We start from the raw sequence: 27,095 nt of genomic DNA, 5'->3' as shown, positions 1-27,095 counted from the left end.
GGACATATCTCCATATACCATCCACCTTTTAAAGGAGGCAGACAGATCTTCAATAAAGCAGCAGATTCAAGTTCCAACCTCGTTATTCAGACAGAAAACTCAGATTCTCTGAAAGAGTAATAAAGACCATATATACTAAAATTTTACATTTATATTCAATTATTTAAAACAGGCTACATACAGATTGCACAGTCTCTTAACTTTTATGAAATGGGTGAACTTAACTAATCTATTCAAGTAAAATCAAAGCTTAAACATTTTAAAGGTTAGATCTTCATAACTTTTAATTAATGAGAAAAAAACTACAAACTCCTGAACCAAAATTTTATTTTAAATTATTAGGCTTTTGTGCATATGAAAGTTTTTTATAACATGACATGTAAAGATGTTAGCACATTGAATAGAAAATATTTTCATACAACTGGTGAATCACTAATGTTTATTTCTCCAGTGAAATGAATGCACAGTTTGCTTAAATCAACTTTGTCATGGAATATCAAGTAGGTTTAAAATTTTTATATTATTGTTTAATAACTTCCTAATAAGATTTTGAGTTTCTTGTTGACTTACACATAATATTTTTTTCAATGTACTGAATACTGTAGTAGCTTTCTGTCTCATCTCTGGTGGAACATATCTAATATCTAAATATTTAGCTAATTTAGATCTGGAATTGTACAGTGTGTTAATAACAGTTTCAATGTCATCAATTCCACTACTGCTTCGTGCTAGTGGTAATAGCTGGGATCTATACATCTTTTGTAGTTTATGTTCTGCTGCTTCTGCTAAAGCAAGGCTCCGTTTTAGGTGCTCTCTAGAGGCTCGAATGTCCTCTCTGTATTCTGGCTTGAGGCTTTCAGCAAGAGGTACCCGTTGTACCTGTGAATGAATATCTGAAATTTTTTTCAAAATGTCTTCATTATTCAGAATCTGTGGGTGTTTTCCAAATGTTACTGTGTCAGGTGTTCCCATTTCATATTCGCCTGAGAGCTGAGGAACATCTTCTAGCTCTGTGACGGTATTCATGTCAGTGTATATACTTAAAGGAGTGACAGACGGTTGGCCTGAGGTGACCTCTGGGCTTGGGGATGTCTCAGTAAAGTTTAGCCATGGATTTGTTTGTGATATTTCTGGTTCTGGCTCTGGCTCTGGCTCTGGCTCTGGCTCTTTTACAATATAAGGTTCATCTGAGTGTAAAACAATAGAAACATTATTTGGTTTAATCGACCAGAATGCTGTGCTTTCGGTAGGTTTTTTCTTCTGTACTTCCAGTGTGAAGCCTCCAGTTGGGGAAGCTGTGGTTTCTTCACCAAGAGGATTGATTAAAACATCATTTTCAGTTGAAACGTCTCCATGTGTGATTATCTCCTTTAATCTTGATACCTTCGGTCCTATAGAATGAACATTATTTGGAGACTTTGATTTTTTCTCACGACCTGGCTCCCTAGTAGGAACACTTAGTATTAGGTTCTGTAAAACTTCTACATAATGATTTAAGTTTTGTTCTTCGTCAGGCGTCACGGTTATGCCTTAAAGGAAAAAAAAATCAAACAATAAGTAACACTTAACATTATATATGACATATCAACAGAATCTACTGACCTAAATTTCCTTCAGATGTTAGCACTTAAAAGTTGAGAGAAAGAACCAAGAAATAAAGCACCTTTGACTTGGTTGATTTTCACTTAAATAAAACATATAAATATATTTTCAGATTCTTAACAAAACACATGAACAAGATTAGTACAACGTTTGCATATCAACACAATTCTTTTAATTTTTTTGCTTTTACTCTCCCATATGATTAAGTAGGTAGCTCATTAAACCAAAATCCTGATCATTTCGTTCCCCACAGCAGTGTACTGGAATTGGTTCCTACTGCCTCACCAGAATCAATCATTCAATCTTTAGGAATGCTGTAAACCAAACGTTAAACACAAACATTATTAAAAATTATTTTAATTTGCAATTAAATAAATTGTATTCAAAATAAAGGTAATTAGTATTCAAAAATTTATCACTTCTTATTATTTTATGTCATTTTACTATTATCTATGGTCATGTTATTTACATCTAGGGTAGCTGTATGGTAGAAATGCTATGTACTGGTGTACCACTCTGTATCTCTTTCTATGTCCCTGCTTAGTAACACCAAATACATAGTCTGAAATCAACTGTGATGGGCAAATGCTGTAAATCTCAGCTTACCAGTCTCTCCAAAGAGCCAGTTGTTGAACGTTTACCAGTATACCACTGCCTTCAACCTGGCAAAGATCTAACTACACCTGTGGGTCATTTCTGATATGGAAATGTTAAGGTTTAGAGCAAATGGTCAAGAAAGAACTCTTGAGACATCTTTGGTGTAAAAGGATGATATTATTAAAGCAAGGAGACAGTACCCATGGACAGAAAGGGTTGCACTGGGACTGTGGGGGGTGGTCAATTATATATTTTCAAGTTGGGAGGGGGGTAAGGACAGTGTAAGTCTCTAAGGAATCTGGAAGCAAAGTTTCCAGGACCTTGAGGGGCTAACTATTGTGAGGCAAAGGTCATTTATTACTGTCTAGTAAAACCTTATTCATGAAACTCTTCCAATGTGTATCTGTGGGCCATCTGCTTGAAGGATGACTGCTAAAATATATCCTGGAGGTTACAGAAAAAGGAAGTTTCCAAAGGGATTTTTATATGTTAAAGGAGCATTACAGGATCCTGGTAATTGGAATAATGTTAAGTGAATATTGCCTTTTGCTCTTAGCGAAGTGTCAACATCAAGGTAACTTGAGTTCCTAGAGGAAGGTCACTCTGCCCATATCAAGGACTTGCCAATTGGCTTTATGTTGTGAGGAAATTTATTTTTTTCTTTTGCCTTTGTTTCCTACATTGATATCCATCTTTGTACATAAAGTTTTACTGGAACCCAGCCAGTCTTGCCCATTTGTTTATATATTACTTATGGCTGCTTTTGGTTGCAACAATAGAATTGAGTAGTTACAACAGAGATCACATGGGGTACAAAGCTGAAAACACTATCTGGTCCTTTACAGAAAAAATTTGCCAGCTCCCAGTCTAAACCAACAACATTTCACTCTCAAAACAAAATGGCAGTTCTATTTGTAATGGTATTTTGCAGCATCTGAGTGGTTGGTCAAGCCTCTCATTTCCAACATAGAAAACAAAAATTATTATTGGATAAGATATTCTGAAATTCTCCTCAACTCCCCTACTCCCAAGACGGTTTTTCATATTAAGTGCTGGAATTTTACACTACATGTCATTTTGAAATGATTTTGACACTATCAAGGATATAAATTGACTTAATTCAAAAGAGTAAGACACTTTTAACCAAACTCTAATGCATAACTCCTACCTAAATCCTCCCTCTGCAGGCCAAATGAAATACCAAACTTTCTGTTCAGCAGGTACTTCTATTCAGCACTTTCACAAGCACAAAACGGTAAAAAAAAAAAAACTTTATGTTTATATGTTTTTCCTCTCTTCCTTAACTCTTCTTACAACTTAGAAATACCAGATGGAGATTTAATCAAAACTGAAAGTATATTTCTAAATTTTAAAAATTTCTTTCTTTTTTCTTTTTTTTAAGGTTTTATTTATTTGACAGAGAGAGAGCAGAGAGGGAATACAAGCAGGGAGAGTGGGAGAGGAAGAAACAAGCCTCCCACTGAGCAGGAAGCCTGATGCAGGGCTCATCCCGGGACCCTGGGATCATGACCTGAGTCAAAGGCAGACACTTAATAACTGAGCCACCCAGATGCCCCTAAATTTTAAAATAATTTCTTAATGAGAAGAGTTTAGTAAGGCAAAATGATCGGCGAAAGATACTGTAAGGGCCTATTTAGCCAGAGCAGCTCCATCTTGGTTGAACAGCCATTTTGTTGTTTATGCAGTAAAACTTAAACTGACCCTGTACCACCCTCCCCCCCCCCCCGCCCCGGGGGGAACTTACTTAAAAGCAAGTCTGGGAAACTAGTAAAATATGGTTGGCCAGTCCCAGGTAACAGAGCCCAAATACAAGGGCCGGTCAGGTCAGGTGGAGATTACGAGCCCTGATGCAGGGGTGAGTCAGGCCAGGTGGAGACATCCAATCAGTGGAGCGAGCACACTGTCTCCCTAGCTACCAAGGAGTGTGGGTCCCGTCTTTTGGGTGCCAATTCTGACCAAGGTGATAGGCTAGTTCAAATAGCTACTATGGGGTGAACTGTAATTCAATTGGCCACCCATGTGTGACCTAGCATGAGCGGCTTTCTCTGTATTGCAATCTCATTGGCCATCTGTGTGTGGCCAGGCTCAACCACATGGCCTTTGCTCTATAAAAGTTAGTCTGTGAGGCTGGGAGGGGTCACCCTCTCTGTAAGAGGTGGCCCCAACTGTCGGTTTGATTCTCAGTTTGATTCTCGATGCTTGGTGCGAAATAAAGCTTTGACCTTCGCTTTGTATCAGTCTCGCTCCTTTGATCATGGACCCATCAATACAAGATTTGTCTGGAGATCTATATTCTAAAAGCAGATTCTGCATTTTATGTAATATTTTGAAAAGCTTTGCTTACTTCAAGATCAATATGACGAAGATAGGTGAAAAAAGGGAGGTAGATTTTGATATTATCCCTCTGATAATTTTCTTAAAATCGCTGACCCCATATCATGCATTTTGTCTGTGAATTGTGGATTTTATAAAAAATGGACTAGCAAGCTAACATACCTAACTCTTGTGGGTCGTTGCCTGTTTTGAGCCAGTCTCAGCCTATCCACAGTAAGGCTGTAGACTAGAAAAGCCTGGTAGTGCTCACCAGGGCCCTGGAGTGAGCTACCCATTGACATTTCCCCTTTCCAAATCAGTGTTATATGACTGGACTGACCCTTGTGGTTCTTAATATGATTGCAAGACATCCTTCAGCAACAACCATCATCACGAAACTTTGATAAAATAAAGGGTTAGAACTGGAAATTACATAGCACACTTGGGGCCACACAGCGGGAGGTGGAGGGGATGGAGAGAGGAAAACAGAGAGAGGGAAACGAGAGCGAGCGGGAGCCCAGGAAAGCGAGGGAGCTAGAGATAGTGCCAAAGAGAAGGTAGCTGGAGGGTAGGGGGTGCTTAGAGTGCAAATGGGCCAGGGGTTCTCCTTGTATTGGGATCAAATGTCCGGGCTCTAGGGTTCACTCATTATTAATGAATTTAAAACATAAGAGCATGAATTTGAAGCTCCGGAAGAGGAAAAACAACTGGCCCAAAAGGACAGTTCTCAAAAGCAATTAAGATCTCCAAAACAAAGGAGCCTCAGTAGAGGGAGGTGGCCTGGCTCTTTATCGAGGCTTTTGGCTGGCAGTGCGCATATTTAAGATAGCAGTCTTTGAAATGCATTGGCTCTTTGAAATGGATGCCTCTAAAATCAAAGCTTAAGTCTGGCACTTGCATTACAAAGAAAAAAAAAAACAACTGTCAGTTTATACTACGTTGCCCCTGAGGAAAGGAAATGGGACTGAAGTCAGGTCATTAAAGGGGACTTTACACTTATCTATATTTAATATTTTACTCCCTAAAAACACACAAGCACACATACCCAATCACTCAATATAGTAAACAATTAAAAACTCACATTTTAAAAAGGAAAATAACTTATTTACGTATTCTCATAGGCATTTAACACATTGTCCCGAATCTATGGTTTTCCTGGAGGAAAATATTAAGTAAAATGAGTACGGAGCATAGAGCAGTGAAAAAAAAAATTTTTTTTTTTCAAACTCTGGTCCTGCTTGTACCACTTTCCAAGCATAATGACCTTTGGCAATTACTTAATGTTTCTCAACATTTACTTGACTATAAAATTAAGATACTCTATTTGTCCTTTTATTTCACAAAACCAAATAAATTAGATACTTGAAAAATGCTTTAAAAGCCCTATAAATAAGCCCCTGGGTAGCTCAGTGGGTTAAAGCCTCTAAAGCCTTTGCCTTCGGTTCTGTTCATGGTCTCAGGATTCTGGGATCCAGCCTGCAAGGGGCTCTCTGCCCGGTGGGGGGCCTGCTCCCCCGCCCCAGCCTGCCTCTCTGCCTACTTGTGATCTTCGTCAAATAAATAAATAAAATCTTAAAAAATAAATAAATAAAAGCCATATAAAGAAAAATAAATAAAAGCTCTATAAAGAAAACACTAGAAGGTTTCTGCTAAAGACAGAAATAAGATCAGGATACTAATATTTCCATTACTATTTAACATCATGTTGGAGGTATTAGTCAATGTAATTAGACAATGGAAAGTAACTGGAAGCATGAGAATTGGGAAGAAAAAGGTTAAACTATGTTTATATGTAGATGATATAATTAGACATCTAGACAATACAAAAGAGTTCCTTTGAAAAGATACTGCAAGGAGTAAGATAATTTAGAAAAGTAGCAAATTGTGAAATCAACATGCAGAAATCACTACACCAATGTAAACCAGTTAAAAGGTGAGAAAGAAGATGCTATTTTGATAACAAATAATGAAAGAAAATATCTAATCATAAATTTAAAAAGACATGTCCAAAATCTATAGGAGTAATTATATTAGGCTAAATCCTCCCTGGAACCTGTAAATATTACCTTACCAAAAAAAAGGTCTTTGCAGATGTGATTAAATTAAGAATCCTGACAGGGGATTATCCTAGATTATCTGGGTAGACTCTAAATCCAATCACAAATGTTTTTTAAGAGTTTTGATACATAGAAAAGGAGGGTGTAATATGGAAGAGGCGGAGATTAGAATGAAGTGGTCAGAACACTTGGAATGCTAGCAGTTACCAGAAGCTAGAAGAGCCAATTAAAATACTGTCTCTTAGGGGCACCTGCGTGGCTCAGTGGGTTAAAGCCTCTGCCTTCAGCTCAGGTCATGATCCTAGGGTCCTGGGATAGAGCCCCATATTGGGCTCTCTGTTCTGTGGGGAGCCTGCTTTCCCCTCTCTCTTCTGCCTCCCTCTCTGCCTATTTGTGATCTCTGTTCATCAAATAAATAAAATCTTTAAAAAAACAAATAAAATAAAATACTGTCTTTTACAGCTTGTAGAGGGAATGCAGCTCTGCCTTACACCTTGATTTTGGCTCAGTGAAACTGATTTTAGACTTATAGCCTCTAAAACTGTGAGAGAATAAATCTCTGTTAGTTTTAGATACCAAGTTTATAGTAATTTGTTATAGCAGCCACAGAAAACTGATATAGGAATGTAACAAAACCTTCCAAAAAATATAATGTAAGCTTCAGCAATTAGAAAGGTATACCATGTTCTGTTTTTTAAGCCTTTTTTTTTTTTTTAAAGACTATTTATTTGAGAGAGAGAGCATAAGCAGTGGGGAGAGGCAGAGGGAGAGGGAGAGAAGCAGGCTCCCCACTGAGCAGGGAGCCTGATGTGGGACTCAATCCCAGGACCCTGGGATTGTGACCTGACCCAAAGACAGATGCTCAACCGACTGAGCCACAAAGACACCCGATATACCATGTTCCTAGACAAGAAGATTCAATATCATAAAGATGCTTAGATGTCATATTCTCTCTGTTAATGTACACATTTAATATGCTTCTAACGAAATACCATTACTTGTTTTCTGGAGTTAGGAAAATGGATTATAAAGTTCATCTGGAAGGAAAAATGAGTAAGAATAGCCAGAAAAGTAGAGGCCAGCCCCAATAGATACTGAAATATATTATAAAATCTCTATTATAAAAATCATATAGCATTGTACATGAATGTACCGATGACTGGAACAGAACAGAAAATACAGAAAACCACTGCATATGGAAAAATAGCTATAAGTGAGTGAAGTTCAATTTACAAATATATTTAGCTAACAGATGAAGAAGCCACTTATAATTATGACATTTTGCAATTATTATCAATATCAATGATTACTTGTATCACAAAAAGACACACAATCAGACATTATGAATTTCCTGGTGAAGGAATGTAATACCACCTATGAAACAATCTTGAAAAGATGGTCAAAACCTGTATCTAACAGGTCTCTCAAAATCTAACAATATGCTGAAAATACATGGGACAACAAAGAAAGATATAAACTAGACTATAGGATATAATCAGCAAAATCTAATCTATGGGAAACTATAGAACGTATGATCCAGTTTCAACAATTATATTGCAAGGACAAAAATAGAGATGGAGGAGGAATACATTAAAATGGAATTAAAAGATACATCAATGAATTACATGTATGAATCTTTTCCAAATCCCAATTCAACCAACCAAACTAGAAAAAAGAGTCAGAGAAGTTTGAACATTGGCCAGATATTTGATAATACTAAGGAATTACCTTTTTAGGTGTGAAATTCACATTATTATTGTGTTGATTTATATTTTAGTGCTTCATATTAAAATACTAATAAAATTATATGAAGTATCAAATTTGCTTCTAAAAAATTCAAGTCTGAGAAGTTGGGGAGAGGGAACAGAAAGATGAGGGGGAAAGGAATATGGGTGGACATATCAATGAAACAAAATTAATTATGGGTTAGTAGTTGAAGCTGGTTATAGATATATGGAGATTTATTATACCATTATTTCTACTTGTGTATATATTTAAGCTCTTCCATAATAAATTTTTTTGTATATGTTCTGTAAATATTTCAATTCTGGGCCATTATTCACATGCAAATCAAAATGTACAGCCAACAAAGGCTTAAATGCTTTCAAAAAGATGTTGCCATCAATTTGTAGGCTGCTGAACATTCCTTTTTTATTCTTATTTTTTAAAAGATTTTATTTATATGAGAGAGAGAGAGAGCAAGAGCAGAGGGGAGGGGTAGAGGGAAAAGCAGACTCTCCTCTGAGCAGAAAGCTCTATGTGGGACTCAGTCCAAGGACCCTGTGATCATTTAAGCTGGTGCTTAACCAAGGCACCCAGGCACCCTAAACATTCCATTTTTAATCATTTAACTTCTCCCTTCTCAAAGAAGTAAACAGGACACCCAGGTTACTATTAGGTGAGTTAGATTGTCAAAGGATAGGAAAAGGAGATCCTTACTGCTAGCTGATTCCTAAAAAAAATTAAAGTACTCATTATCCCTTTACACTGTTAGTTAGGCAGCATTAAAAAACCTGTTCAACACCCTATCTTCTACCTTGCTTTACTTCTCTTCTTCATGAACCCTTTCTTTCCATATTGTTTTATTGTTAAATCTATCCTCTCCCCACATACTTCCCACCTCCTACTTTTGTATCTCTAAAACATCTACATACTTCATATTGATTTCTCAGTTCCACTAATCAGAACTGCTCTTGCAAATCAATTTGATCTTTATACAAATGTTTGTAGGCAAGGTGGTAAAATATAGTTAAGCCTCAAACATCCTGACAAATGGCCCTGGCCACTATGAAAACCTGCTTTCCCCATTCTTCAGAAGTTCCTAGAAAGATGAACTAAACAAAATTCAAATTCCTACAAAGACCAGACTATTCTGCTATGAGTTTTTTACACATTTGATATGTGTAGTTTACATGGGTGTGCTTTATAACATCCCCCTCTATATTCTTTACCAGTTAGTGATCCAACCAGACATAGCAATGTCTCAGAATGTGGGTAAGGTAAGAATCTCTTCCACCTTTAGAGACCATAATGCTGTTTCCCAGTGCCTCTAGTAAGCAGGACTGCTCCTTCCTAAGCAGGCTTAAGGTTTAACAGGAATCACAGATACAGATGTCATAGCTGTGCTTGAGACTGTCTGCACTTCTCTTCTTGAAATAGTACATGGGAGAATTAGTTACATGACAGGGAAAGTGAAAAAAAATGGGAAAACAACTGTAGGGACAAAAGTGGTGTGAAATCTGAAGGGGAAAATTGGAAGACAGTGATTGAAAAGACCGTAATAGCTCAACAGACTGAGCAATTGCTATGTGCCAAACACTATGCTAAAGGCTTTGAATGTGAGGAGTGTTTTTACAGAGAGGAAAATAATGACACTTAGAAATGATAAGTAATTTGCCTAAGATTATATTTGATTTGTAGGTGATAATAATGGCATTCAAAAGAGGCTGCCTTACTTCCAAGCAGGTACACATAACAACTACACAATATTGTCAGAAAAAGATGCCACAAGGATGCTGGTAAAACAGAAGTATGATAATAAAATTTTCCTGGAGAAATAAGACTCTCTTTTGAAATACATGTAAATACTAAGATATAATCAATCAATCAATCAATCAATCCATAAGTAAAATACACAAAATTGTGCTCTACTGTCAACTGGGCAAAAATATATCCCTTTCATACATTCAGATGTATTTAGAAATATTTTTTAAAACTGATCCAAAAACCTTTTTCACGCTTTTTATTTTTTAATTTTTATTTAAATTCCAGTTAATTAACATACAGTGTCACATTAGTTTCAGGTATACAATATAGTGATTCGACACTCCATACAATACCCAGTGCTCATGATGACAAGTGCCCTCCTTAATCCCCATCACCTATTTCACCCATCCTCCCCAGCCACCTCCCCTCTGGTAACCATCAGTTTGTTCTCTATAGTTAAGAATCTGTTTCTTAGTTTGTCTCTCTCTCTCTCTTTTTCCCTTTGCTTGTTTGTTTTGTTTCTGAAATTCCACATATAAATAATATCATATGGTATTTGTCTTTCTCAGATTGATTTATTTCATTGAGCATAATACTCTAGCTCCATCCATGTCACTGCAAATGATAAGATTTCATTCTTTTTCACAGCTGAATAATATTCGATTGTGGACATATGCCACATCTTCTTCTTCTTCTTTTTTTAAAATATTTTATTTATTTATTTGACAGAGATCACAAGTAGGCAGAGAGGCAGGCAGAGAGAGAGGAGGAAGCAGGCTCCCCACCGAACAGAGTCCGATGCGGGGCTCGATCCCAGGACCCTGGGATCATGACCTGAGCCGAAGGCAGAGGCTTTAACCCACTGAGCCACCCAGGCGCCCCTATATACCACATCTTCTTTATCGATTCATCAGTTGATAGACAGTTGGGCTGTTTCCATAATTTGGCTATTGCAGATAATGCTGCTATAAACATTAAGGTGCACGTACCCTTTGAATTAGTACTTTTGTATTCTTTGGGTAAATACCTAGTAGTGCAATTGCTGAATTGTAGAGTAGCTCTATTTTTAACTTTGCAGGAACCTCCTCCATACTGTTTTTCACAGTGGCTGCACCAGTTTGCAATCTCAGCAACAGTGCAAGAGGATTCTCCTTTCTTCACATCCTCACCAACACCTGTTATTTCTTATATTGATTTTAGCCATTCTGACAGGTGTGAAGTGATAGCTCATGGTACTTTTGATTTGCATTTTCTTGATGATTAGTGATGATGAGCATTTTTTCAAGTGTCTTTTGGCTATCTGTACGTCTTCTTTGGAAAAATGTCTAAAACTAATCCGAATTTTATGTTTTTTTTTTTTTTTTTTAAAGATTTTATTTATTTATTTGTCAGAGAGAGAGCGAGCGAGAGCGAGCATAGGCAGACAGAGTGGAAGGCAGAGTCAGAGGGAGAAGCAGGCTCCCTGCGGAGCAAGGAGCCCGATGTGGGACTCGATCCCAGGACGCTGGGATCATGACCTGAGCCGAAGGCAGCTGCCTAACCAACTGAGCCACCCAGGCGTCCCCCGAATTTTATGTTTTTGTTACTACAAAGTATGGGTAGGAACTGACAGTCAATGACATATAAAAGAATACATTTACTTCACACAGAAGCAAAAAGTAAGTTTAGAGTTGATCTTGAAGAAAATAATAAAATCTGATTTAAAATGAGCAATGCAATACAAAACTTCAATCAATAAACAATACTTTCAAGACATACATTTCCTTGTCATGGAATGGCCAATTAAAGATGGAATAGAGTACAAGAAATAAAAAAGCCACTTAACATGAAAAGTTGCTAAAGTTCACTGTTCATAAAAGAAATGTAAGTTAAAAACAATCTTTGCCAGACAAGGTAAAAACAAAAAATAAAACAATAAAACCTAGGATTGGCTATATAATTACTTCCTTGGTAAAAGGAAAGTAACTTCCTGGGACACCTCAGTCTACTAAACATCTGACTCTTGATCTCAGCTCAAGTCTCAATCTCAGGGTCATAAATTCAAGCCCCATTTTGGACTCTGCTGCATATGGAGCCTACTTTAAAAAAAAAAAAAAAAAAAGAGGTAATTTTTCTTCCTTTATGATCCTCACATTTTTTTTTTTAAGATTTTATTTATTTATTTGACAGACAGAGATCACAAGCAGGCAGACAGGCAGACAGAGAGAGGGAGAGGAGGAAGCAGGCTCCCTGCAGAGCAGAGAGCCCGATGCGGCACTCGATCCCAGGACCCTGAGATCATGACCTGAGCCAAAGGCAGCGGCTTAACCCACTGAGCCACCCAGGCACCCCTGATCTTCACATTCTTCATTAGTTTCTCAGTAGCACACTGATCTTTTCTTTCAGAATTTAAGATAATCTTAACTATATATATTTGTTTAATGTTTTTTAACGACTACATATTGTAAGCTCTTTGAAAGCTGTGACCATGTCTGCTTTGTTCTCTAAATCCTCCTCTGTTCTACTCAATGCCTACAGCCATAGCAGACAGTCAAAAAGCGAATGACTGAATGAGTGAACCAAAGTTTGGCAGGTATATAAATTAATTGTACCTCCACTAATTTATCTTAAGGAAATAATCACAGGTAAGAAAATTTTCTATAAAATTCTGTAAGAATGCAGTAGAAGAAAACTAAATGTCATGTTATGTTTAAAATAAATCTGCTGGTATAAAAATTGTCTTTTGTTTTGGTTTTGTTAAGTTTTTTGTTTGGTTTTATTTCTTAAATAATAGTCTAATAATTATTAGGGAGAAAATCTGGGCATTAAGACAAAAGTTCCCTTATTTTAGGCTAAGAAGGCAGTTTTCATTTTTTTTTTTTTTAATTTATAAGTCTGAAGTTTATCAACAACAACATCATAATTATTGTAGTTAAATAGCTCCAATTTTCAGAAAGGCTCTGCACTTCTTCTAACTGGCCCTTACTAAATAGCCTAATATAAATTTAGATCAGTAAATTACAATCTTAGGAATTAAAATCCCTAAGGGTTACTAGGATTAAAATACCTTCATAACTTATCTTTTACATATTTTAAAGTATACAATTTGGTATTTAGTATATTGTAAATGGTATTTAGTATATTCACAGTTGTGCAACCACCACCATGATCTTAGTTTAAAACAGTTTCATCATCCCCAAAATAAACCCATTCCTCAATTCCCTCAGCCCTAGGCAAACACTAAACTACCTTCTGTCTCTATGGATTTTCTTATTCTTGATGTTTTATATAAATGGAATCATATAATATGAATTCTTTTGTGACTGTCTTTTTTCATTTAGCATAATGTTTTAAAAACTCATCCATATTGTAGCACAGTCAGTATTTCATTCCTTTTTTGTGGCCAAATAATATTCCATTTTATGGATATACCACATTTTTTTAATGAATTCATCAGTTGCTACACATTTGGCTTGTTTCTACTTTTTAGTGATAATGGGTAATGCTGCTATGTTCATGTACAAGTTTTGGTGTGGATGTATGCTTTCATTTCTCTTGAACAAGTATCCAGGAGCAAAATTACTAGGTCATTTGGTAATATTATGTTTAACCTTTGAGGAACTGCCAAAGAAACTGCATTCCCATCAATATATGAGGGTTCCAATTTCTCTGTATCATCCCCATACTTACTATCTGTACTTTTAATCATAGCCATCCTTGTTGGTGTTGACATAACTCATTGTAGTTTCAACTTGTATTTCTTTAATAGCCAATGATACTGAACATCTTTTCACAGGCCTGTTGGCCATCTGTATATCTTCTTTGGAGAAATCAGTATTCTGATACTTTCCCTATTTTTTAATTGGGTTATCTTTATTATTGAGTTTTAAGTATTCTTTATATATTCTGGAGACCAGTCCTTTGTCATCTATATGACTGAAAACAGTTTCTCCTGCTCCTTAGTTGAATTTTCAAGAAACTTAGGAAAGTACAGTCACCTAAATTTTATGCAATATTGTATTTATCTACTTTTAATTTTTATAAACATTTTATTTATTTGAGAAAGAGAGAAAGCAAATAGCATAAGTGAGTAGTGGGTGGGACAGAAGGAGAGGAATCTCAAGCAGACTCTGGGCTCAGCCTGACATGGGGCTCAATCTCATAACCTTGAGATCATGACCTAAGCCAAAATCAAGAGTCTGTCACTTAACCAACTGAGCCACCCAGGTGCCCCTCTGTGCAAGATTTTAAATAGTTGTGCGCATTAAAACATAATACTTATAAACTAGTCTAGGCTGGTAATATTTTGTCACTTGGTTCAGGCATTGGTTTCACAGGGGCATTAACCATAAAATTCATTAAGCCTCTGATTTGTGTACTTCATTGTATGTATATATTTAAAATATCATGCTTATCACTCTGTTCTGCATTATAGTTATGGACATTAACATAAAGATAAAACAAAAAATCATTTTTAAAGAACTAGTTTACAAAAATTTGATTTTATCAATAGATGTTATTTTCATTCAGTTAGTAGAACTAATTGAAGACATTCTATAAACTAAGCTAGAGTTCCCAGTTTTGTTATGCCATAAATTTTATTACTTTGAACTAAGACAAAATTAATATAATATCTCTTAAATTTAAGATTATAGATATAATGGTACAGCTCTTAAGACTTTTTCTTCTCCCAAAGAGTTAGAAGTGATTTGGGTCTCCTGTCTCAACAGAGAAACTATGATTTCTATGGCCAGAGATATTACAAAGTTTTAAAAATTTAAAAATGTGATTTTTAGCTCTAGTCAGTCATTTTAAAGAACAAATAATGGTTTTAACACATGTAAATTACATGGCTTATTTTCTTTTTTAATGAAACTGTATAACAAATCATCCCAAGAAAACCTTGTGCTCTATTATCTATGCAGATATATTGTATACTGAGATTTATTTTATTGTATTTTTAAAGATTTATGTATTTACTTATTTGAGAGAGAAAGAGACAGAGCACACAGAGGGAGAGCAAATGGGAGAAGCAGAATCCCCACTGAGCAGGGAGTCCCAGGTGGGGTTGGATCCCAGGACCCCAGGATCATGCCCTGAGCTGAAAGCAGAAGCTTACCTGACTTAGTCACCCAGGTGCCCATTAATTAAGTTTTAAAAATGATGTTTGGAAGTCTCAAGTTCTTAAAAATATACGATCAAGCATCAATTAAAATGTCTAATAGCATACGTGAAACTTCAATTGGTAACAGGTGTAACAAACCAAATAATTTCTTCTACAGTGTCTATTTAAAAGAGTGGCTATACATAGATGTGTTTTTTTGTAAAAATGCAAAAAACTACACTTTTGTTTCTGGAGAAGTTTCCTAATTGGTAAAGTTAAAATGGTATTATGCATTAACTGGTTTTTTTTTTTTTTTTAAGATTTTATTTATTTACTTGACAGACAGAGATCACAAGTAGGCAGAGAGGCAGGCAGAGAGAGAGAGGGGAGGAAGCAGGCTCCCTGCTGAGCAGAGAGCCCGATGCGGGGCTCGATCCCAGGACCCTGGGATCATGATCTGAGCCGAAGGCAGAGGCTTTAACGCACTGAGCCACCCAGGCGTCCCTGCATTAACTGTTTTAACTAACAATTTTTTTTCCAGAAAAACCTTTCACTCAAAAATGAAAAAAAAAAAAAGAAAAGAAAAACGACTATGCTCCTAAGAAGTAACAGCATGCCAAAAATTACAATAAAATGTAATGATGGTAATAAAATGCTAATATTAAAAATCTTATATGGTAGCCTACCTAGTTTCTTTGAAATGAAAGTTTTAAGAAAGAAAAACATGTCACCTTATATCTTGGGCAAAGAAGCAATAAAAAAGGAGGGGGAATATAATTTTTTAAAAAATTTATATGTAATTCAAATTTGGGAACTTTCATATGAAATATCTTTACTTTAAAGAATAATAAAATACAGGTCTACAATAAAACTAGGTAATTTTAATATTTCCTCAGGGAGTTTCTTACTTACTGCTACAATTTAAAATTCCAGAAGAATATTGGTAAAATTTGGGTCTTATAAAAAACTTTACTTTTTAACAAAGCATTTTTTATGTGTTTCATTTGTGTGGTGATCACGTTGTTATTACAGAACACAAAACCAGAAAATAAACTGGGCATATCTAAATCTATGCAGAATTTAGATTTTTGCACTTAAGCTAATATATCTAAACTTTTTGAGAAATATAGTGAAAAACATACAATAATTATAATGTGAATATGCAATTTCACTTGAAATGTGCTATAGACCAAGCATCTGGTGTCTTAAAAATTAGTTATTATGAAACCTACATATTATAAGATTATAATGATTAGAATTTTTCAATTAAAATGTCCTATGTAGAGTTTTTTAAGTGTTATAATTCTCTGACAATATTTAATATGAATTATATTTTATTTTGACATTAACTTGGTTATATTTCATGCCATTTTTAATTATGACCCTATAAGCTAACATTAAACTAATAACATGTATTTAGCTAAAGACTTATAAGAAAAACATTAAGGTTTGGCATCAAACTGCTTGTAAATTAAAAGGAGTGTTGCTAGGAAAGTAATGTACACTGGTTAATTGCCTATAAAATTGAAAACTTAAAGAACTTCAAACAAACTCAAAACATTGAATTTATTTACAATCTCTGTAAGTTATTTAGGTGGAGTATTATGAATCACTAGTCAGATTCAAAACGTGCATTCTGAAAGGCACAGAAAAGACACACCAACTAGGAACTTCAAGATCCAAAGAATGATACAGCAGAGAGTTCCCTGGGTTTTCTTTTTGCCACAAATACCCCAGACTGGAGAAGCCAGCAACCCAGAAACACCAATGCACCAATGGACATAGCCAAAAAAGTCTCCAAGAAAATACAGTTTTCTATAGCCGAAGGACAAGTAAAAGGATAGCCTAGAAAGAAAGAAAACTTTTAGGCAATAACCACTCTATTCCAGTCAAACACCACAGAAAACTTTGTGGCCCTATAGCCACTAGCAAACGCTGAGTATAGAGCCCAGACTTTTACCCTTATCAGGCTGCAGCAACATGCTTCAACCTCTCTGCCCTTATCCCGTAGAAATGTTGCTACCAAGTGTGAATTAATACATTCTCTTCCAGTAGAGAAGGCTGTATGAGGAGCTGGGATCTGTGGTAACAAGACAACAGTTGTCTTCCACCACTCAAGTGATGTTAAAGGCTCAGAGGCCTATGTAAATCTGTAATAAATCAGTAAGATCCAGAGTCTTACAACGTAATACCCCAAATGTCCAGGTTTTAATCAAAAGCCACTGGTCACAACATGAGCCAAGAAAATTCCATTTGAATGAGAAAAAACAGTCAACAGACAACAACACAAAGATGACAGATGTTACTATCATCTGACAGGGGTTTAAAAGCAGCATCAGAGAAATGCTTCAACAAGCAATTATGGACATTCCTGACACAAAAGAAAAATAGAAAAGTCTTGGGATCCCTGGGTGGCTCAGTAGGCCCCTTTCCAACTCTTGATTTCAGCTTAGGTCATGATCTCAGGGTCATGGGATCAAGTCCTGCCTCCCGCCCTCTGCTCAGCGGGGAGTCTGCTTCTCTCCCTTTTTCTCTCCCTTTTCCTCTGCGCCTCTCCCTGGCTCACACACACACTCTCTCTCTAAAATAAATAAATAAATCTTAAAGAAAAAGAAAAATAGAAATTCTCAGCAAAGAAATAGAAAATCTCAGCAAAGAAATAGTATAAAGAAAAATAAATAAATAAATAAATAAATAGGGAAAAAAGGAATATATAAAGAAAAACCAAACTGAAATTTTATAACTGAGAAACACAAAGACTGAAATGAAAAAAAAAACTTAATGGATGGGCTCAACAGCAGAATGGAGGGGACAGAGGTAAGAATCTGTGAAATGGAAGACAGAACAATGGCAAATGCTCAATGTGAAAAACAAAATAGACTGAAAAAAAAATGAACAGAGCTTAGGGGATGTGTGAGACTATAACAAAAAGACGTAACATTCATGTCATCCATGTCTTGGAAGGAAAGAAGAAAGAAGGGGAGTCTAGAAAACTACTCAAAGACATAATAATGGCTAAAAAAAAATCCCAAGTTTGGCAAAAATCATGAACTTAGAGATTCAACAAGCTAAGTGAAACTCAAACAGAATAACCCAAAAGAAATCCATGCCAAGACATACTATCAAACTTCTGAAAACTAAAGACAAAGAAAAAAATCTTGAATGAAGAGAGAAATAACACCTTATCTATAGTGGAAAAAAATTTGAATGACAATTTGAATTCTCAGGCAAAGCCATGGAGGTCAGCCTACTGGCTGCTCTGAAAAGCCATCTTTGCATTGTTCCTGTGTCCCGCTCTTCGTTCGCCGCAACCACCTCCGCCACCGCGGACTCCGGTAGCTTTCTCGCCAGAGTCCTCCAACTCTTGCTTTCTTTTTAATCCGCTGCATCGGATCACCGGCGTGCCCCATCATGTCAGACGCGGCCGTGGACACCAGCTCCGAGATCACCACCAAAGACTTAAAGGAGAAGAAGGAAGTTGTGGAGGAGGCAGAGAATGGAAGAGATGCACCTGCTAATGGGAACGCTGAGAATGAGGAAAATGGGGAGCAGGGGCCGACAATGAGGTAGATGAAGAAGAGGAAGAAGGTGGGGAGGAGGAGGAGGAAGAAGAGGAAGGTGATGGTGAAAAAGAGGATGGAGATGAATATGAGGAGGCTGAGGCAGCTACGGGCAAACGGGCAGCTGAAGATGATGAGGATGATGATGTTGACACCAAGAAGCAGAAGACTGATGAGGATGACTAGACAGCAAAAAAGGAAAAGTTAAACTTAACAACAACAAAAAAAGGCCACCGTGACCTATTCACCCTCCACTTCCCGTCTCAGAATCTAAACGTGGTCACCTTCGAGTAGAGTCCCGCCCGCCTGCCCAAAGCAAGCAGTGCCACCCGCAGATGACACAGGCTCTCCGCCACCCAACCAAAACTACAACGTGAATTTGCAACAGGGGAGGAAAAAAGAATCAAAACTTCCAAGGCCCTGCTTTTTTTCTTAAAAGTACTTTAAAAAGGAAAATTTGTTTGTATTTTTTATTAACATTTTATATTTTTGTACATATTGTTAGGGGTCAGCCATTTTTAATGATCTCAGATGACCAAATCAGCCTTCGGAGGAGCATTCTCTGTCCTACTTCTGACTTTACTTGTGGTGTGACCATGTTCATTATAATCTCAAAGGAGAAAAAAAAACCTTGTAAAAAAAGCAAAAACAACAAAAAAACAATCTTATTCTGAGAATTCCAGTAATTTTTTTTGTGTATGTACTTAGCTGTACTATAAGTAGTTGGTTTGTATGAGATGGTTAAAAAGGCCAAAGATAAAAGGTTTCTTTTTTTCCTTTTTTGTCTATGAAGTTGCTGTTTATTTATTTTTTTTTTTTGGCCTGTTTGATGTATGTGTGAAACAATGTTGTCCAACAATAAACCGGAATTTTATTTTGCTGAGTTGTTCTAAAACAAACAAACAAACATACAACCATGGAGGTCAGAAGAAAAATGGCGTATTTGGTAAGTGCTTAAAAAAAAAAAAAAGACTGTCAACCTAGAATTCTCTATCAAGGGAAAGTATCCCTCAGGAATATAAGAATGATCAACACCTCTCAGATGAAGGGAAATTAAGAGAAGTTGTTGCCAAAAGACCTACCCTATAATGGCAAAATGGCTTTCATTAAACAAAAAGAAATTGATACAAGAAGGAATGCTGGAACACTGGGAAGAAAGAACGAATAAAATTGAAGTGCAAAAGTATGGGTAAATGCAAGACTTTCCTTCTCTTGAGTTTTTCAAATTATGTTTGACAGTTAAAGCAAAATTTATAATACTCTGATGTGGTTCTCAATGTATGTAAAGGAAATACTTAAGGCAATCATACTGTGAATGGGAGAGGGTAAAGGACCTAAAGAAAGGTAAGGTTTCTATATTTCATTCAAACTGGTAAAACACTGATACCAATAGATTGTAATAACTTACATATACATAAAGTAATCTGTAGGCTATTCAAGGACATACACGCAAAAACAGCATAAATTAGAGGAAATTCTAAAAAAATCTGCATCTCTCAATGTAAGATGGGTGCTATCTGATCATGTGCTTAATATACAACTTATGTTTTAAAAAACAAAGACTTTGGGCGCCTGGGTGGCTCAGTGGGTTAAGCCGCTGCCTTCGGCTCAGGTCATGATCTCAGGGTCCTGGGACCGAGTCCCACATCGGGCTCTCTGCTCAGCGGGGAGCCTGCTTCTTCCTCTCACTCTCTGCCTGCCTCTCTGCCTACCTGTGATCTCTCTCTGTCAAATAAATAAATTAAAAACTTTAAAAAAAAAAATAAAAAACAAAGACTTTAAAGCCCAATAATACTGTTAGTTTTCAAATGTGTGGTAAGTTAAAGGTAGTAGTAAAATGTTCCATATCATTGGAGGAAAGTTGGTAGCTCAGTAAGGAGGAAAAGATAAATTTTTTAACTTTCACATGAAGACAAAGAAGTAAAAGCTCAACAGAATGCCTCGGGTCTCTGTTCTTTAAGAAATGTGTTTTTACTTTGCCCTTGGCCTATAAGCTTGCTATGGCATCTGGTGATTACAATAAAAATTTAGCTAAGAACCATAGATGCTCCATTTTTTTAAAGATTCGAATATAACTAGGATTTTTATTACCACAAGAATGAAAAAATGGAATGGCTTTATTGATTAAAAAAAAAAAAACCTCATATACATAAAGCTTAACATATATCCAAGCATATGTATAGGTGGACCAGACTGGCTGAATGTCCTTAATTTGGAGAACAAATTCTTTGTATTTTCCACCCATGTCATTAAGGGGGAACACAAATAGACATCCCTTAGTCTACAGAAGTGATACAAATAAGAATACCTGAAATCTGTCATCATGTAAGAACTGCCAGCTAACACACCAACATGTTCATATTAAAATGAACATAAATAAGATGAGGTACTTGCAACTTAAATCAAAGTTCTAATAACTGGGATGCCTGGGTGGCTCAGTTGGTTAAGCAGCTGCCTTCCGCTCAGGTCATGATCCCAGCGTCCTGGGATCGAGTCCTACATCGGGCTCCTTGCTCTGCAGGGAGCCTGCTTCTCCCTCTGACTCTGCCTTCCACTCTGTCTGCCTGTGCTCGCTCTCGCTCGTGCTCTCTCTCTGACAAATAAATAAATAAAATCTTAAAAAAAAAAAAAAGTTCTAATAACTGTGCTTCATTAGTGGGGTACACTCAAAGATGGGACACAAAGGGAAACATTTTATCTTGTTACTCATCTAGCAGTTTCCCTATAATTTGTTAATTTAAATTTTTGCGGACAGACAAAACAAGCAATTTTGTTCATATTATTTAAGTGTTCCAGATAAAGAAATATAACTTTAGGGTTGGGGGTGGAAGAAATAGAAGGAGTCTGGTAAAAGGGTACAAATTTTCAGTTATAGGATGCGTAAGGCCTGAGGATCTAATGTATAACATGGTGACTACTGTTGATCATACACCCAAAAGGTAATTATGTGAAGTGACAGAGTAATTAATTCAATGGTGGGAATCCTTTCACAATGTAGACATACATCAAATCATCACACTGTATATATATTTTTGAAGATTTTTATTTATTTAACAGAAAGAGAGAACAGCAGAGGGCGCCTGGGTGGCTCAGTGGGTTAAGCCGCTGCCTTCGGCTCAGGTCATGATCTCAGGGTCCTGGAATCGAGTCCCGCATTGGGCTCTCTGCTCAGCAGGGAGCCTGCTTCACTCTCTCTCTCTGCCTGCCTCTCTATCTACTTGTGGTCTCTCTCTGTCAAATAAATAAATAAAATCTTAAAAAAAAAAAAAAAGAAAGAAAGAGAGAGAGAGAACAGCATGGGAGCAGCAGAGGGAGAGGGAGAAGCAGGCTCTCCACTGAACAGGGAGCTCCATAAAGGGCTCGATTCCAGAACCCATGATCTGATCTGAAGGCAGACCCTTAACCAACTGAGCCACCCAGAAGCCCCTAAATTATCATATCATATACTTTAAATATATTACATTTTGTCAATTATAGCTCAATAAAGCTGGGGGTAGGGGGTGAAGAAAAAAAAGTTTATGACCTTGCACTTCTTGGTATTTATGTTCTTGGTAAGTGCATTCCCATAGTGAATATGGGCTTGCCTAATGTGATTGTCTTGGCCTATGGAGACATTAGAAAGTCTGACACAGCATAAGCTTGATAAGAGCTTGCATACTGAGGGCTTGTAAAGCTCCCTCTAAGAAGCAAGGCGCCATGGTAAAAAAACACTTGGGCAAGACTACTAAAAGATGAGAAGTCATGCAGAGAAAGACCTTGGAAGATAAGAGGCCACGTGGGATGTTCTCGTCCCACTTGAGCTTCTAGCTGAATATAGCTGAATGAGTGACCTCAAATCCACCATATAGACAAAACTGCCCTTCTGAGCCCAGTCAGTCCATTGACCATGAGAAATAATAAATCTGGGGGGTGGTCTGTATGCTGCAATACATAACCAAAACAGCTTCATTAAGTTATATTTTTATTTATTTATTTTAAGATTTTATTTTGAGTAATCTCTACACCCAAGATGGGACTCAAACTCATAACCCCAAGATCAAGAGTCACATGCTCCACCAACTTAGCCAACCATGCATGCCAAATTATATTTTTAAAAAGGGATACAAATTCAGTTCCAGTAAAGAGTTAAAAACCGGGTTATCCCAGGAGTAATGTTAAAATTGAATTGGAACCAAAACAAATTCACAACACATCTTTGAAATACATCTCTTCTAGTTCTGCTCAATAAAATGACCTAAATAACTATCACCTGAGCACATAAGTCTGATACATCTCCCAGGTACTCTGGTCTCTAACACCATGTTCTACTGTCTCCTCAGGATGGCTGAACCCATTCAGAGTAGGGAAAATACAAAGTGGTCTTGGGACAACCAGCTAACATCAGAAAACAAGTCTTTAAAAACACATGAAATCCTATCAAAAGAACACAAAAAGCAGCTCAAAAGTACAGAAAGATGGCATTTTTTTCTGATAAAACATTAAAGGAAAGTCTAATGCAACCACTGCAACACCCCTAAAGGCAGCTCTCTGGACATTCACATATTAGGTGACATGCTCCTCATTACCTAAAACATTAATGAAGTGTGTCATGGCCTTCCATCTATAGGTCTGAGAGACCCTCCCAGTGCTATAGCCTTGGGCCTTGAAACACTGTAAAGTAAACATGCAGCATCAGAAGTGAATTTTATCTTTTGAATGTACTTGAGATAAAATGAATCTGCTTTTCTTTTTAATGCACTTGCCAATACATTTCAACAGTTATTGCTGTTTGCTGCTTTACTACTTCCCTTGCCTTCTGTGGTCTACTAGGACAAAGGTCTTCCTAAGGACAAAGATATATGCCAAAAATGCACATATTGAGCTCTCTTTAAACACCAACCTAGAGAAGCAAGTTAAGAGGTTTTCTTACCCGAGCTTAAAACAATCCTGGATCATTAACTCTACTTTTGCTGACTGATCCAAAGAGATAGCCAGGAAAAAACAATTTATCCATGAGATATAAAAAAGAGCCCAAAAGCTAGTATTTCACATTCTTGTGTTTGTAGCTCACGAAGATTTGGTGACTTAAAATTATAAAAGGCAAATAACATAATTGAATAACATTTTAATACATAACTATTATATAAATGATACTTTAGAAGTTATAATTTTTTTAAAGCAACAAGCATTCTCATTAAGAAGTGAATCAAGTTACGGGGCGCCTGGGTGGCTCAGTGGGTTAGGCCTCTGCCTTCGGCTCAGGTGGTGGTCTCAGGGTCCGGGGACTGCCCCTGGACCGTGCATCGGTCTCTCTGCTAGTGGGGAGCTTCCCTCTCTCTCTGCCTGCCTTTCTGCCTACTTATGATTTCTCTGTGTCAAATAAATAAATAAAATCTTAAAAAAAAAGAAGTAAAGCTAGTTATATACTATAAATACAATAAAGAGGTATGACTTTTAAATTTGGAAAATATTTAAAACTAAAACTATGGAAAAATCAGAGAGAAGAAAATTGAATGTATATGAATTTAAGTATATAGTAAAAAGGTGTTTATCCTGCACCATCAGGATGTTTATGCATGTACAGGAACACAGACTGCTGTATACCCAAGCCTTATTCATGTCAAACTGAATTTAGATTAAACTGGTACTAGCTAAACTTGGGTTGGGCATATTAGAATGGTGTGGACAGTTAAAAGAATACTGAGGTTTTCAATAAATGTAATTACTTAATACAATACCCATGATGTCTGTATAAGATGACCTCAAAACTGTCTTAGTATTCTATTTTTTTTTTAAGATTTTATTTATTTATTTACTTAACAGAGAGAGAGTGCATGTGTGTGTACCACAAGCAGGGAGAGTGGGAAAGGCAGAAGCAGGCTTCCCACCTAGCAGAGAGCCAGTTGTAGGGCTTGATCCGAGGACACTGGGATCATGATCTGAGCTGAAGGCAGACGCTTAACAACTGAGCCACCCAGGCACCCTGTCTTGTATTCTAGAAAAAAAAGTCAGTGCTGCACTTTTCATTATAAAAACCTGTGTGCCTTTTCTTTGGCATGACAGTGTTTTTTATATGATTCTCTCACCAACAAATGTTGGAATACCGGCCATGTAAAATACAAATATGATTTAAATCAAACACAAGGATAAGCCTGATTTCTTTTGGTGTACTTATTCCAAAAAAAAAAATTAATAAAGAAAATTAAAATTACTTAGAGAAAAAGAATGAGAGAGAGAAAGTAGCCATGTTAACACTGATCCGCATTCCCTTAATCCACTTCTGTGGAAAAGTAAATTACACTTTCAAGATATCTTCTATGATCTGTATATATTTTCCTTGTGCCTTGTGTCATCTATACATTTAACACAAAACAGCTCTTTTCCTAGAAAATTATCTTTTCTTTTTGTACAAGCCTTAAGAAAGCTTAGGGAAGAGTGCATAAAGAGAACAGGCCACAAAATGATTGCAGTTAGGCAGGAGCTTGCACTGAGTTAAGCGAGGATCCAGCAATCCCAGAGTGTACTCTCTGACTGTATTGATGTCACTTCAACTAAAGTCTCCATGCATGTCAGTCAGTTGTGACTTACTGATCTATAGCTACCAAAATGAAACAACTGATGTTAGTAATAATGACCATTAGAAATCAAGAAAAGATATTATCTTCAGGGTGTCTGTTTCCTTACGGCATAGAAGAAACATTTTACAAAGATCTCTTTTAAAATAGCTAACAATCATAAGTGCCAGCTAGCATTTACAGGGCTAACTTTGGTTATCTATGACACTTTATCCAGAATTTTTCTCACTACCACTCATGATTTAGGTTGTGCTGTATTTTCATTTTTTAAATCTAATTTTTAACTAAGACCTTTTAACAATTCTGAAATATAGCTCTTCATAACCGGCATGCTTCTTGGTACTTTTTTTCCACACCTACCTGTTAAGCTTTATTTGGCTAAACCAACCTCAACATCGCTAATGTTACAATGAACTTGTTAGACTAGATGGACAAGCCTCATAGTTTTAGGCGGAATATCAGACATTGAATACTCCAGTCAAATACCTCAAAGTGTCCACAGGTTAATATGGTAGTCTTAGCAGGTTTGATTTTCAGCTATTGGGGAGGGACAGGAACAAGTAGTAAGTTTCAATTCTGTTTAAATAAGGTTGTGAATCCTGTGGGATGCACTGTGGGAGTACACTGGGGGGATCGGATGGCAAGTGTTCCAGACAGGAACCACAATCCCCATGCTCTCCATGTTTCACCACAGGGTGAAAGGGCCAGACAGTCAGTATGTTAGGCTTCACAGCCCATAACGGTCTCTGTGGCAACTACTTAACCAGGCTTTTCAGATGCCTAAAGCAGCCATGGACAACTCATAAAGGAACGAGCATGGTTGTTCATCAACAATGCAACTGGAATTTCATAGCTTTCCCCATGTCAGGGAGATTATATTTCATTTTCACCTTTAAAAATGTAAAAACCATTCTTGGATAGCCAGAATGTCGGCTTGTCCCGCGGGCCGCAGTTGGCAGACCCCTGCTTTATCCCACATGCACAGACTCCGGCAAAAGGGGTGGGGGTTAACGTCAAGGAATGTGTCCACCAGAGGTGAGGAAGTCACACCCTCGAGTCCTGGCATTCCCGGGTCACGCCTAAGACCCGCCACCTGCCTCGCTGGCGGCGGCGTGCAGGTCGCGGCGGGGGAAGGCAAGAGTAAGAGAGGGACACACCTCCGCAACGGAGGCCCAGGACCCAGGGCACTGAGATGTGGGAGGAGTGCAGGACCGGGTCTCCGACGGGCCCCGAAACTTGGGACTTCCCCCAGGACCGTTCCCTGGGTCGCTGCCGCCGCAGGTAGGTCACTCACTCGGAATGGCCGGCACGAACGAAGGCCATAGCAACAGCGCGACTAGAAGGACTAAGAACTTCATGGGCATCGTCCGCAGCACTCCGCCATGCGACGGGAACGTCCTGGGCCACCAGGCCGGGTACCTCAGGGCCGAAAAGAGAGGGTGCCTAGGGCGACTGTCCCCCACTCAGGGCCGTGGGCGCCCTGCAACGGTTGTCCCCAGCGCGCAGGCGCAGCGAGGGGTGGGGGGAGGGGAGCGCGAGCGGCCGAGGCCCGCCCCTCCTGGAGAGGCGCGTAGGAGGCGGGGCGACAGTGCTCAGCCGCGCCCCGGTGCGCCTGCTCGCTCGGGTTTCGGAAACTGCCCGCGCGAGGTACTCCGAACTTGACGCCCGGGCAACTCTGGGAGCTGTGAGTGCTGGGATGTTTCGGGGGGGGACTCCGCGAAGGATGGGCGTATGGCGGTGCCTGAAAGACCGCCCTTGCGCGGATGGAGCTGTCTGATGGAAAACACAGACGAATAGCTTGGCAGTTACAGCCGGGTGGAAG

At 37.6% G+C, this 27,095-nt stretch overlaps 1 protein-coding gene and 1 pseudogene across 1 annotated transcript; one reads left to right on the top strand and one right to left on the bottom strand.

Moving 5' to 3' along the window:
- Positions 1–422: 422 nt before the first annotated feature.
- Positions 423–26,807, bottom strand: SPESP1 (sperm equatorial segment protein 1). The gene is made up of 2 exons (XM_004758603.3): positions 26,568–26,807; positions 423–1,529 (listed from the first exon to the last, which is right to left on the bottom strand). Exons 1-2 carry the CDS (start codon positions 26,635–26,637, stop codon positions 487–489), a joined length of 1,113 nt encoding a protein of 370 aa, XP_004758660.1. The 5' UTR covers positions 26,638–26,807; the 3' UTR covers positions 423–486.
- On the top strand, positions 18,456–18,936 carry LOC101671943 (annotated as a pseudogene).
- Positions 26,808–27,095: the final 288 nt, after the last annotated feature.

Source organism: Mustela putorius, unplaced genomic scaffold (assembly GCF_011764305.1).
Source record: "Mustela putorius furo isolate JIRA1106 unplaced genomic scaffold, ASM1176430v1.1 tig00003896_pilon_pilon_pilon, whole genome shotgun sequence".
Lineage (NCBI taxonomy): Eukaryota > Metazoa > Chordata > Mammalia > Carnivora > Mustelidae > Mustela > Mustela putorius.
Note: the sequence above shows the minus strand (reverse complement) of the source record. Positions and strands in the feature narration are given on the sequence as shown.

Coding starts and splice junctions, on each gene's coding strand:
- SPESP1 (XM_004758603.3), bottom strand. CDS start 26,637: ATGCCCATGAAGTTCTTAGTCCTTCTAGTCGCGCTGTTGCTATGGCCT. Junction 1,530..26,567: donor GTTCGTGCCGGCCATTCCGA/GTGAGTGACCTA, acceptor TTTTCCTTTAAG/GCATAACCGTGACGCCTGAC.